The following is a 13,370-nucleotide window of genomic DNA, read 5'->3' on the forward strand; positions in this document are numbered from 1 at the left end:
CAAAGAAGCACAATGACTCTGGGTTCTACTCAGACAGAAGGGGAAATGCCCCACGGTGTGAGAATGGCTCACCTCAGTATGGATGGTGAGAACAAAGTCCCCTGCGCAGCCGCAGTACACAGGCATATGGGTCTCTTTCATACCACGGCACTTGAGGCACACCTGAAACAAGCAAGCAGCACCACTAATCTTGGCTCAAACTGGATCCTACCTGCAGCTTTCCAGCCTTGCTGAGGAGGGAAATATCTATGGAACCAATGGCAAGTTTATTTCCCTGCTGCCGTCAGTCATATCAGGACTCAGTGCTTGATGAAATTCAAGAGTTACTCAACTCTTGCCACTTCTTCTCCAAGGTGCCCACCTTGCTGTGGGTATCCTCAACCTGGACTACAAGGGGTGGGAGATCCTGTGTCCCAGTTGGCTGTGTCCTAATGGCTGTCCAGGGATATACCCAAGGGCTCTGCTCAGGTCCTCACAAACTGCTGCTGAAGCTTTTTCTGCTCCGCTCCTGCGCTCTACCAACACCTTTACTGTCCACTGTCTATCTCCCCCCACTGGACAGATGCATGTGCCCTCAGGAGGTATCAACAGATAATGACAGTGAGTGGGCTAGGTCCATGGACAAGGACCACTCCTGGGGCAGTCAGGACCCAAGCATGATCTTGGCTTCCCTGAGATGCCGACAGTGCTTGGAAACTCCTGGGTGTGGGGAGCTCACCAGGTCCTGAAGTGTGAAGGCCATCAGTTTCCTCTGCAGGGCTTCCACCAAGGCTGACTCAATGGCAGATGAGTCGTAGGGGGCCTGACAATTGGAGCAAAGCCACTGAGGCAGGATGGCTCCGTCCTGGGAAACGGGAGGAAGGCTGAGATGTCAGTGTGAGTGGTAGCCAAGGCCCACCTGGGCAACAGCACAGAGGCCTGGTGTAAAGGGAAGATGTAAGGGGATTGCTGGGGCAAGGGAAGCCATCGCTGCTCTTGGCTGCATTCCATGGAGCCTGAGCCTTTTGTTTGTGCTGATCAGACCTTTTCAAAACAGATTTTTAGCATGCTGCAGTGAGTGGCTAAGGGACGGCCTATTTTTAATCCATAAAAGAGTCACTGAGGCCATATATGTTGAGTATTACAGGTTGGGCTACATGTCCCAACCACTTGGGACATTTAGAGGTTTTGATCATCAGCTGAGCTCACCTGAGAGAAAGAAGAATCTTTGCACAGGTCCAGGTCTCGGCAGAAATTACAGCTGTGGCAGATTACCTCAGGGAGCACGTAGGAGTGGCAGGGGTCTCTGAACTGGGCCTCCTCAGAGAATTCACCAACGTCTACCAGGCGAAGCAGGTCTCTGTTTAGCTTATTCACCTGATTTGTGATGTTTGTATCCAGAGATAGTACCTATGGGGACCACAGGCCATCATGAAGAAGCTCCTAGGCCTTTGTCGCTCTGACTCGACCAAATACCTCTTCTTAGTTCATTTCCCAGCACCATCTCAGCCCTTCTTCCCACTTTTTTTTTTCTTTCTTTTTTTTTTTTTTTTTTTTTTTTTTTTTGGTGTTGGGGACGGAACCCAGGGCCCTGTGCTTCCTAGGCAAGCGCTCTACCACTGAGCTAAATCCCCAACCCCCTTCTTCCCACTTTTAACAGAGTCTTACTCAATAGCTTTTGAAGATACAGACTGTCCTCAAACTGGTCCTCCTACCTGCCTCAGCAGTCCCTGGGACTGCAGGTGTGAGCTAACATGCCCAGCCCAATTGTGCTTTGAAAGGGTGTAAATATTCAACGGAAAGGGCTCTGGAACTGGACACCCTGGAAACTTGTGCATACACTGTAAAGATGAACTAAAAATGGACCACAGATCTAATGTGCAGTTCATTACAGCTTGTTTTCTGGGAAAGATAGGTCAGTGACTGTCCAAAGTGCATCTGTGGAGAAGAAACACCCCCAGCTTACCATGTTAAACCCCAAGGTGTAGTCACTTGATATTCAGTGTTCAGCTTCAGAGTGAAGCACTGGGATGCTCAGATGGCACAGTGAACAATAAGTGCTTTGAGTAATGACCCCACACGGCACCGGTAATATCATCTCACCATGCTGGCCCGTCTTTCCCAGATAACAGACTCTGTCACCTCAGTTGGTCTCAGAGGTCTGCTCTGACTGATCAGGCCCATCAGGCCCACTGGTTGCAGGTGACCCATGGACTACTTCCACTTCCACGGGCTGTAACTTTCCCAGCACTCTGCTCTCCTACTCCAGAGCCTCTGTGCCTGGTTCCAGGTCCCCCAGAGTACCCAAGTCTCTTACTGTTTATTGCCAGGCTTAGGATCTATCAGAGCAGGGCTTCTTCTGTAAAACCTAAGCTCAAGTCCCTCAGTGATGGTCGCATTTGATAGGGACCCAGCAGATGCTGATGGAATGGCTGAAGGACTTATACTTATACTGGCCCTCACCTTGCACACGTATTTGATGAACTCCAGAGCAGGGTTATTGAGCAGCAGATGTGAACCAGGGAGGACAGGGAACATCTCTGAGGGCTCAGTGGTGTTCCGAGAGCCTGTGACTTTCTTCTGAATTTTCTGAGTAATGGTGAAGAAGGTCTGAGTGAGCTCATTTGCCACATAATCTTGAGAGAAAGTGATCATTCCTGGGAAAGAGAGAGTGCTAAGGGACAGACTCTGCTGGCACTGGACATCTCCTACCAATCTGCCTATACCATCTGAAGATACTATCAGGTCACGGCACGCAGCAGTATCCTGTGACCAGGGACTGCTCACCAGGAAGGGCCCCGGCTGCCCCTTCAGCCTCCTGGGAGAACTGGCTGGCCCCCTTCCTCTTCACAGGGGTACTGCCTGGGGCACTGTGTCTCAACTCATCCTTCATGCTTTGGTACACAGCCACGATGTATGCTGCAGAGAGAAGCAGATATAGGTCACGGAACATTGGAAAAGACTCCAGAATTTGAAGGAGCCCTGTAGCTGCTTAGATGGTCAGACATGCTCATCTGAAATGTCAATGCTAGCGACAGCTTATCTGCTGCCCTTTGATGATTCCAAAGTCAAATAGAGAACTAAATATCAGAAGGGAATTTGCAGCAGGGTGGTGGTGATGGCACACATCTTTAATTCCAGCGCTTGGGAGGCAGAGGCAGGCTGAGTTTGAGGCCAGCCTGGTCTACATAGCAAATTCCAAGACAGGACAACCAGGGTTATACAGAGAAACCTTGTCTCAAAAAACAAAACAAACAAAACAGAACAAAGCACAAAACACCCAACAACCAATACCTACCTACCTACTTACCTACCAACCAACCAAGAAAATCCTACAAAAAGGGAATCTGCTGATGCCTGAATTCACCCTTAGAATAGTGAATAAATAGGACAGTTTATGAAAACAGACCCTTAACAGCAAATGCCAACCGTACTGTAAAACCTGAGCCCACATGTCTGGAATATTTCTCTTCCTTCCTTCCTTCTTTTTTTTTTTCTTTTCTTTTCTTTTTTTTTTTTTCTGGAGTTGGGGACCAAACCCAGGGCCTTGTGCTTGCTAGGCAAGCGCTCTACCACTGAGCTAAATCCCCAACCCCCTGTTTTTCTGTTTTAATGAATGGCACTGAATTATAAAAGTCTAAGTTTATGCTTATTTGCATATTGACCACAATAACCAGGTCTACAAATACTTTCAAGGTATGAGTTTCCTAGTTAGTGGGCCCCTGAGGCCAGTCTTGTTACTGTATGAGCACGCACATGTTCCCAGGGATGTCAGAAAAAGAACTGGGAAAACTCCCTCAGGGGAGCTGCTCAGGAGGCCCAGAGAGAAGACAGAAAGCCCTTCCATTAGTTGTCCTCTGGTCTTTTTGCTGGGAAAAGTTAAGGCAGCAGCAGCTCCACTGAGCTTGGCACTGTCCTCTCCACATCAAGGAGCCAGAACCACTTTCAATAACTCAGCTGGTTCAGCCTCAGCGTGGCTCACCTGAAACGATCATAAGGAAGTAGCTCTGGCAAGAGGCTGCCTGTGGCAAGAACTGTAGAATGTTCCAGTTGTTCTCCAGTAAGTCCTCAACCTCAGATTGCCCCATGTCCTCCTCTTCCTCCTCATCCTTTTCATTGTCCTCTTCATCCTCAGTTTCCTCCCTTGTCTGGGAATCTTGCTACAACACAAAGACAACCCCTATTTCTACCATGGCAGTAACAGTAAACAAGAAGACATGTGCTTCTATTTAGGGCTAACAAACAAGAAATTCCCAGTGACCAGCTTCTGGTCCTTTAACGATTTCTTCTTTAGCTGGGAGCAGTGCCTTTAACCTATGCCTCGATACTCAGGATGCTAAGGTAGAGAATCCTGCCTTTTCACAACTCCCCTGAACTGACATTGCCTGCTTTTCTTTCCCTTGTGCTGTGGTAGTCTCAGAGGGGGCAAGTAAATGCCAGAATTTCTATTTTAACATTGAATTCCATTCTGTGCAAAAACTGGGCACTGCCAGCTCTCTGTGATCACCTGAAACTACTGCCCAAACACCCAATGTGCCTGAGCTGTCCCAGCTCCCAGGGGGTCTTGCTCTCTTGACATGTCTGGCTTTGCCAGTGTTTCACAACTCTCTCTCCTCCTTCTTTTCCATGAGTTTTGATAGGTTTTGCCTCACGGAAAGCTCTTTGCCCTTACTGGGGCTAACACTATACTCCTAACTTTTCCTGTAAGCCCCGGGAAACAGGATTCAGAGGGGTAAGCAGTACCTGCCACAGGGGGTAAATGTGGTCACACATATATATGTGGACAATACCTACCTCTCTTACTTGTCCACAGTGAATACTGGATGGGACTTTTCCTTTGATTCCACCATAGTTGGATGGATCCATCCAGAGAAGGAATTCCCAGCATCGAGAGAAAGAGATTGTCAGGGAATGAAAGATCTCTTTAGAATGGATGCTGCAAGAAGACAGACAGAAACTGTGAAAGCAGCAGCAGCTTTCCTTGTTCCTCCCTTCCCTTCCTCCCCTTTGTAGCTACACTCATCCTTCTACTCACAAATGGACTTTAAGTGGATTCACACAGTCCCCAAACTTCCTAGCATACTGAAGGAGCTTCCAGTAATGAAGGTGACCAAGAGGAAAGCCAGGACAAGACCGGATCCACTGCGTCTACCTTAGTCAGGTACATGTCACTGGCAGCAGTTTCCTGTTTTCAAGCCCTGTGAGCTTTCTTCATTGGTGCCATTCCTAGCTAAGTTGGCCTTTATCCCTAATCCCACCCTTGGTACCAGTGAGGAGGGAAGGAGACTCTAAACAGATCCTCCTCTTCCTCGTTTTTTTTTTTTTCCCGGAGCTGGGGACCGAACCCAGGGCCTCAAGCGCTCTACCACTGAGCCAAATCCCCAACCCCTCTTCCTCATTTTTTTTTTTTTTTTGGTTCTTTTTTTTGGAGCTGGGGACCGAACCCAGGGCCTTGCGCTCGCTAGGCAAGCGCTCTACCACTGAGCTAAATCCCCAACCCCTCTTCCTCGTTTTTTAAAGGATGTGTTTATTTATTTACCTTAACGTATATGAGTGTGTGCTGTTAAGAACATTTATTGCTCTATCAGAACTGGAGTTCGGATTGGGCGGCTTAACTGTCTCCAAGAGATCTGACTGACAGATCTTTTTTCAAGGCACCCACATACACTTTCTTTCTCAAGAAACAAAACAAAACAAAACCACCCCAAACCTAAAAGAGTCTGCAGTCAAACCCTCAAGACTTCTTATTTACATTGGAGTCTTTGGGCCCAGACAGACTTGAGAATAGGATTCATCCAGGCAGTAATGACTGCCTGAAGCCAAGCCTACAGCACAGGGTCCTGCAATTGAGAACTGATGACCTGGAATCACAACACTCAAGTGTGCAGCTCACATCTGGGAAACGTTTACATAACAGCACTTTATAGAACCTTCTTATAAACAGAAGGCGGCATTGCTTTAACATTTCAGACGTGAACAGCATGCTCTGTATCTGAGTTGTCTACCATAGGTAAACCTCAATGTAGTAGTCACTCTTTCAGCTGCTGTGTTTAAACCTTGGTGTGCTTTCTTCATCAGCAATGGAGACACCCTCAGGCCTTTCTCTATGGCAGCTACATCACCAGGATGTCCTTCCACTAACCTGTTGGTGATATATTCCACATAGGCAAGGGCATCCTCTATCCGGCGTTTCTTTGTACAAAGGATGATGCGATTGAAGTTGGCATAGATGACCGATGACCCCAGGCGCTTGAACTCAGCAATGAGCCTATGGAGTATGTTTGTATTAATGGAGGAGGTGCCTCGGTGTAAAACGAAGCCAAAAAATATAAAAAGAAACCATGAAGAAGACCATGGTGATACTGAAACAAGAAGTATCCTGAGGCTAGAGAGATGGGTTTGTGGTTAACACTGACTGCTCTTCCAGAGGCCCTTAGTTCAAGTCCCAGCAAGCACATGGTGGCTCACAACCATCTGTAGTAGGATCTGATGCCCTCTGCTGGTGTGTCTGAAGACAGCTACAGTGCACTCACATAAAATAACTAATCCAAAAAGAAAATTTCTTTTAAGATGAGGTTTGGGGGCTGGAGAGATGCCTAAAGTGTTAGGAGCACTGGTTAGTCTCCCCAAAGACCCAGGTTTGATTCTTATCACCCATATGGATGCTCACAGCTATCTATAATTTCAGTTCTAGGGGATCCACTACACTTTTCTGGCTTCTCTGGGTACCAGGCACACACATGGTATGGATATACACAAAGACAAAACACTCATAAACATTAAAAAACAAAACAGAGACAGATGAAGTCTGGCTGCACTACTAGGCCTGACCCTGAACTTTAGGTCTCAACCTCCTGAGTAGCTGTGACCACAGGTGCGTGCACCACAGCAGAGCAAGGTCCCTCCTTTGCATAGATGGGAGTGCAGCACGGCAGAAAAACAGCAGGAACAAAAGCAATAGATAATAAAAAGGTGAAGAGAAGATGGTTAGCTCTTATTATATATGCATCTATAATATATAAATGGCTCCTTTTCATACAGAACTCAGTTAGGTTTTGGTTTTTTATTTTGAGGTGGTTTCCATTGTCCAGGCTGACTAAGAAATTCCTACATAAACCAGGCTAGCCCTGGACTTGCCATTTTTCTCAGCTTCCTGAATGTGCCACTTATCCAGGGAACATGACTGGGGCATATTTGACTCTACAGCCATCAGGAACGAGCTACTTCTCAGCAACCATGTCTTCAAATCCATCTGCAGTAAAGTAATTAATGATAAAGGCTCACTTCTTTGCGGTGAGGATCTTCTGGTGGTCATGGAACTTGAACTTAGCTCCACAAAGAACCTCAATCACATATTGCTTTCTCTGCAGCTTAGTGAGGGTGGACATGAGGACCTGGCCAATGAGAACCATGACCACTGGGCCCTGGGGCTTCCCAAAGGTACCATGAATACCTGTGTGGAGCCTAGACTGGGGACAGTGCTGAGATCAGAAACTTGAAAAACTGCCAGAGAATAGTCTCCAAGGTCCCTTAGGACAACCATACAGGCAACCAGCTTGTATACACTAAGGAGGTTGCTGTTTATGACCACTGTACAAGGGCCCCATGGGGAACTCCTCTCAGGTTTTTGTTTGGTTTGGGCTTTTTGAGACAGGGTTTCTCTGTGTAGCCTTGGCTCTCTTTGAACTTGCTCTGTAGATCAGGCTGGCCTTGACTCTGCCACAATACAGTTAAGACTGCCCTGGGCTTCTTTATACAGCACAAAGGCTCATGTCCCTCCGCCCACAGCGCAGGGTGACACACTCACTGCAGGAAGAGCTTCTTCATCATATTGTGCAGTGTCCGGTGAAGGGCCGGGTCGTGGAGCAGAGAGCACGGTGACTGGAGCCAGCGGTAGAAGTGCATCACCTGGTTGTCAGCATAGATGTTGTGGTACTGTGTGATTTCCTTTACCCAGCCAACCACCATGCTCTTCAGGATCCTGAAAGGTGGGAAAGGAGGATGAACTCCACCATATGCAGCTGCTGGCATCACTGTCCCTTCTCATAACCCCCAACTGCCTGTCTGAGATTCATTCCTTGGCCCCATGACTTGTGAGCTTTGCCTCCTCACCACTTCCCTCCATGTAACTCCCGGACTTGCTTATCACACCCGGACAAGGAGACGCACATTAGGCTTTTGTCTTTCTTAAGATCTATTTCTAATTTTTCAAAACCTTTGTGTAGCTGTGATGGTCTGTCCAGTGATTCTGGGTGCCCACAGAAGCCAGAGGTGTTTACTACACTGGAGCTAGATTTACAGTGGCTGTCAACTACTCAACATGCATTCTGGGAGCTAAACTCATGTCCTCTGCGTAGCAGTATTCTTTATTATTTTTCTGAGACGACAGGGTCTCACTGTCAGAAGAGCAGGAATGAAGAGACACAGAGTTGATTATGTATCTTCCATGTGAAGGACCAGGGACGGACCCAAGCTGCATTTTCTAGACACCGATGAGACTCAGGGGAGGTTCCTGGAATCAAACCAATGCTTAGGTAGAACAGACTGGACTTGGGTCATGAAGGGGCCAGAGTATCAGAGACAGGATGCTGAGGTCACTCTTCTGGCTCTCTGTACAAACGCCCACTTCCCTCATCCTGGTTGCTCCATCTGTGTCTGATCCTCACCTGCTCCTCAAGGTTCAAACACTTTCTCTGCTACAACTCTGCTCAGATCCCAGGCCTCCTAACCTAGTTCTTACTTCATCAAATTCTTTTCTTCCTTCATTTGGAGGCAACAGGGCTGAAATACATGTTTTAGAATCACAGACATGAAATATCCACCTCATACTTAGCCACAGTAACCCATCATGACTGCAGCCCCTTAGACCGTGGATTCACTGTTCCTAGCATGGGTGAAGACTGTACCACCCTGCAGGGCTATGGGAGTAGGCAGAGTAAAGCGCTCTGTGTTTCTGGCACAAAGGGAGCACCCTATAGTATACACTGTTCCATCTCTAGAAGCCAGGGCTGACATATCTCTGACAGATGATACTGGCTACAATGACTCATTAGGCTAGGTACCCTGGGAATTTCCTGCAGATACACCTTTGATTACACTTAAAGCAACTATGTATCAAAAAGTTCTTTGTGAGAAAAGCCTCTGGCCTCAGAAAGGTCAGATGAGAGCACTTGTACTGCCTACTATCAGGTAGGCAGGGACAGGAGGGTCTTGCATTATGGAAGACTCAAGGGAGGGCATGTCAGGACTGCAGACTCTAAGGCTGAAGACGGCACAGTAGTCAAGAGCACACACTACTCCTACAAGACTGGAGTTCCACTCCCCAAACCCCCAAACCAGGTGTTTTATTCCTCCTGTAACTACTTCAGGGTATCTGGCTTTTCTGGCCTCTTTGGACATTCATACTCACATGCACTGTACACACACACACACACACACACACACACACACACACACACACACACACACACACACACACACAACCATTCCCTTTTCTGAGAGGGGAAAAAGGGTAGATGGGATGAAGGGGAGGTGAGAGGGAGGAATTGAGAGGAGAGGAGGGAGGAGAAGCTTGGATCAGGATATAAAGTAAGTAAATGACTTAATAAAAATCTTAAAAAGAAAGTGGAATGTGTGGCACATACATCAATCCCAGCACCTGGCAGGCAGTGGTATGTGCCTTCCATGAATGAGGCCAGTCCAGTCTACACAGTGAGTTTTAGGCAATCCAAAGCTACAGAGAGAGCCCGACAATATGTATCTTTTGCTGACTCTGGCTTTAGCATTCTTAAGTGGAGGTTACCTTTCCCCTGCTGCCTTGGCTAAGAAGTAGCATATTATAAGAGGGTAGATACCTGAAGGTACTGGAGCAGAGGGCTGTCTCATCGTAGCTGGCCAGGGCACTGGCAGCTTGATTGCCTGTAACCATGTCCTCTAGGGAGGCCTGCTGGATCACATCGAAGCTGATGCCCATGCTGCCAGCCCCCTCCATGTCATTGACATGGTGGGACTGGAGGATGGTGTTGACTGCCAGGTTTTGAATGTCCAGCTCCACGCACACTGCAGAGAAACACAGCTTGTCCACGTGTCCCAGCCGGCACTAGCATCATTTCCGAGGTCTGTGCCAGTCATTGCCACTAATAGAACAGTCAGTGCTGCCTAGCAAAGGTCAGGCATGGCACGTGACCTCCGACTAACACCTAACTTGATGGAACCCATTTCCTAAGACTTACTTGCCTTTGGGCTTCTTCCACATGGTTGAGCAGAAGACCCCATCTTTTCCTTCTCTCACTCACCAGTAGAGTAACAGCCGGAATTATTGATCTCCACAGTGGCTCGGTCATCAAACTCCATGACAAGGCGGTTGTCATCAGCTTCCTTCCCACCCAGGTCAGGCCGAGAGGTAGGGGACAACCAAAGTAGGTGGTTATGGCGCTGGAGATGGCGTGCAAAAAAGAGGTCAGAGCCGAAAGTGGAGATGTCTTCTGGCAGGTTTCCAACGGGGATGTGGAAGTACCTATTCAGGGGTACAGGTTTAGTCCCAAGTATACGAGCATCATTTAGGGACCATTCACAGGGCCACACACTGTAGGCTCCCAGCTTATTTACCTCTCTTCTTGGGGGTGTGGTACTATTGAGTTACATCCAGCTCCTCACCTGCTCATCTCAAAGGCCTGTGAAAGGCAAATGTCTAAATTGAGGTAGTGCCGGATCATTCGGCGAGCTCCGTGGCGCTGCCAGTCCAGGACTGCATAGCTGATCTTGTCAGCCACTCGGACAGGCACGAGTGGGAACTCCTCTAAGACTGGAATCTCACTAGTCAGCCTACACAGTTCCCAGCTAGACTGGATGGCGATGAGCGTGGGCCCCCGGCGCTCTTCCTGGGTTGAGAAGGCAGAAAGACAGGGCTCAGTGGACAAAGCCTCGGGAGGGGAGACACTTACCACTGGACCCCAATTCTCTTACCTTGTAGGCAAGCAGGAAGCGTTGGATAGCTCTGCAGATGGTCTTCAGGTTGGTTTCAGCACGAACTTCAAAGGCGTGTTTTGGGGGAGGCAGGAGGTTGGGGCCCACCTTGTCCAGCAGCAGGCTGTGTTCTGCTGAGTACAGGGCACTGAGCCCTGGCATTTGGTTGCTGCGCACCTAAGCAGACACCAACTGTTAGGTCTGCTGTGTGTGTGTAGCAGGGCAATCACTGTGCCTTTCTATTTCTAACTGAATGGCAAGAGGAGTGTCTTCCTTCCCCAAATTCTGCCTGACCCACATATTCTCACATGCCCTGGGCCCAATGACTCACAGTATCCAACACAAACACAGATGCTCTTCGCTGTGAGGGGATAAAGACCCCAAAGAGTGCCTTGTGGCCCTGTGTGTGATGGTACAGGTAGATGTGGCGGATACTCCCTGTAGAAGAAAGGAAACCGTTGCCTGAGATGTAGGGGAGGCAAGGCAGGTGATAAGGCTGTTGGTAAGGTCATACCTGGTTCCAAGTAGCTGAACTGGGCCAGAGAACGCATTTCAAGGTGCTCGAGGGCAAAGGTTTCAGCTTCCCAGCCCGAAAGTTGCCTTGCCAGCTGTTTGTTGACCACACACACACAGCCCAGCTGCACCAGGGCCCGGAATAACAATGGGACCTGGGAGAGTGGTGAGTATATTGGGTCAAATGGGACCCTAGCACCACAGCTTTATCTTTGGACATACCCCAGGATAGCCTGTCTTTACCCAGAAGAGACCACCTTAGGTAGACATGCTGCTGACAGCCATGACTATCTAACCCACCCACCCACCACTGCCCCCTGCCCAATTCCCTGTGGGATCCTCTCTGATTATCCAGCTTCATTATCAACCAGGTGGTCAGTGGCCAGGGAGAAAATCACCTGAGTCTCATACACGCCCTCAATGTCTGGTGCTGACAACTCAGTGTTGATCTCGTTGATGTGTTCTTGGTACATGTCCTCTGGTACTGAGTACTCATAGAGATTGTAGACGATGTTGGAACGAGGAAGAGCCCGATTCACCTGGTGACAATGTGGTGATGAGCTTATCACAGCCTACATAGTGGAGCACTGACCAACTCCTAAGGCTTTCAGGACCCGAGATTTCAAAGATTACAACTAAAAGACCACGGTATAATAAAATAGCAACCTGGAACTGGATTATAAATTCTTTCCAACTGAGGCATCGTCAACTCTTGTCTAGAGGATGGGCTCCCAGTCAATGTTTCTCAGATCTCTGATTTATCAATTGGAGGTTCTTGGCACCTAAAACCCACGAATAAACCATACTTTTTTGGCCAGAGAACTAGAAAAGCGATGATCAGACAGCCCTATGTGTGTACTGGTTGCATGTATGGGAGCATGGAGCGAATACACACTGACTCTTCATTAATCTCCACATAAAACACAATCTTACTTCAAGCTGCAAATACACAGACATACATGGTCAGAGGAACACAATTTGAAAGCTGAGCTGACGATGGAACCTTTATACAAAGAAGGTAAGGCTGAACTTGAGATCTAAATTAACAGGATTGGCTGTCTCAACATTCTCTAAACAATTAAACAATTAAAGAAAGCATCTGCTTGTTTGTTTATTTATTTTGTGTGTGTAAAAACAAGGACCTGAAAGAATCAGTTCTCTGCTACAATGTGGGCTCAGTTCCCTTTACTCACTGAGTCATTTTACCAGTGCATGGATTTATAAAATGCCCAAAATATCAAGTGCAGGCTGTCCTTGATGGAACACGTTTCTTGATGTAGCAATCAGGGAAAAATGAGTAATTCTCAAGAGAGCACCATCAAATGCTAGCCCTGTGCTGAGTCACACATCACAACTAATAACAGCTTTATGGCCACTACAGCTGTGCCTACCATGAGCCAGCTACACTGTTACAGCTACACTGTTACAGCTAGACTGTTACAGCTAGAATGTTACAGCTAGACTGTTACAGCTAGACTGTTACAGCTAGACTGTTACAGGTTCATATACCTGGAACCCCAGCAGGGAGGCTGAGGAAAGTCAGCTGAGAATAATGTTGACCTATGTAATAAAATTGTTTCAATAAAATAACAAAACGTCCACAGGAGATGGCTCAGTTGGTAAAGTGCTTGCGGTATAAACACAAGGACCTGATTTTGGATGCCTATCACCATGTAGAAAGCCTGGCACAGAGACGCATGTCTCCATCACAGCGTTAAATGAATGGATGCATGAAATCCCTACATGGATTGTAGAAACAGTGAGCTCTAGGTTCAGGCGCAAAGTGATTGAGGTAGATGTCTGATGCCAACTCTGGGCTTCCACAAGTGGCATCCACACATTCAGGTGCATACATATACACGCATACACATCAAGAGCCAAAACCTACCACAGCATCTGAGCTCAGTAAAAGA

At 47.8% G+C, this 13,370-nt stretch overlaps 1 protein-coding gene across 1 annotated transcript in view; it reads right to left on the reverse strand.

Moving 5' to 3' along the window:
• Positions 1 to 13,370, reverse strand: part of Pole (DNA polymerase epsilon, catalytic subunit) — a 48,494-nt gene that overhangs the window by 328 nt on the left and 34,796 nt on the right. The window contains exons 33-48 of the mRNA XM_032886896.1: positions 11,856 to 11,996; positions 11,459 to 11,612; positions 11,276 to 11,382; positions 10,945 to 11,121; positions 10,636 to 10,859; positions 10,275 to 10,495; positions 9,834 to 10,038; positions 7,787 to 7,960; positions 6,122 to 6,247; positions 4,774 to 4,915; positions 3,962 to 4,139; positions 2,767 to 2,898; positions 2,443 to 2,636; positions 1,189 to 1,389; positions 719 to 844; positions 73 to 162 (exon numbers count right to left, since the gene is read on the reverse strand). Coding sequence (XP_032742787.1) covers positions 73 to 162; positions 719 to 844; positions 1,189 to 1,389; positions 2,443 to 2,636; positions 2,767 to 2,898; positions 3,962 to 4,139; positions 4,774 to 4,915; positions 6,122 to 6,247; positions 7,787 to 7,960; positions 9,834 to 10,038; positions 10,275 to 10,495; positions 10,636 to 10,859; positions 10,945 to 11,121; positions 11,276 to 11,382; positions 11,459 to 11,612; positions 11,856 to 11,996 — 2,592 coding nt within the window. The remainder of the gene's footprint in view (positions 1 to 72; positions 163 to 718; positions 845 to 1,188; positions 1,390 to 2,442; positions 2,637 to 2,766; positions 2,899 to 3,961; positions 4,140 to 4,773; positions 4,916 to 6,121; positions 6,248 to 7,786; positions 7,961 to 9,833; positions 10,039 to 10,274; positions 10,496 to 10,635; positions 10,860 to 10,944; positions 11,122 to 11,275; positions 11,383 to 11,458; positions 11,613 to 11,855; positions 11,997 to 13,370) is intronic.

Source organism: Rattus rattus, chromosome 16 (genome assembly GCF_011064425.1).
Source record: "Rattus rattus isolate New Zealand chromosome 16, Rrattus_CSIRO_v1, whole genome shotgun sequence".
Lineage (NCBI taxonomy): Eukaryota > Metazoa > Chordata > Mammalia > Rodentia > Muridae > Rattus > Rattus rattus.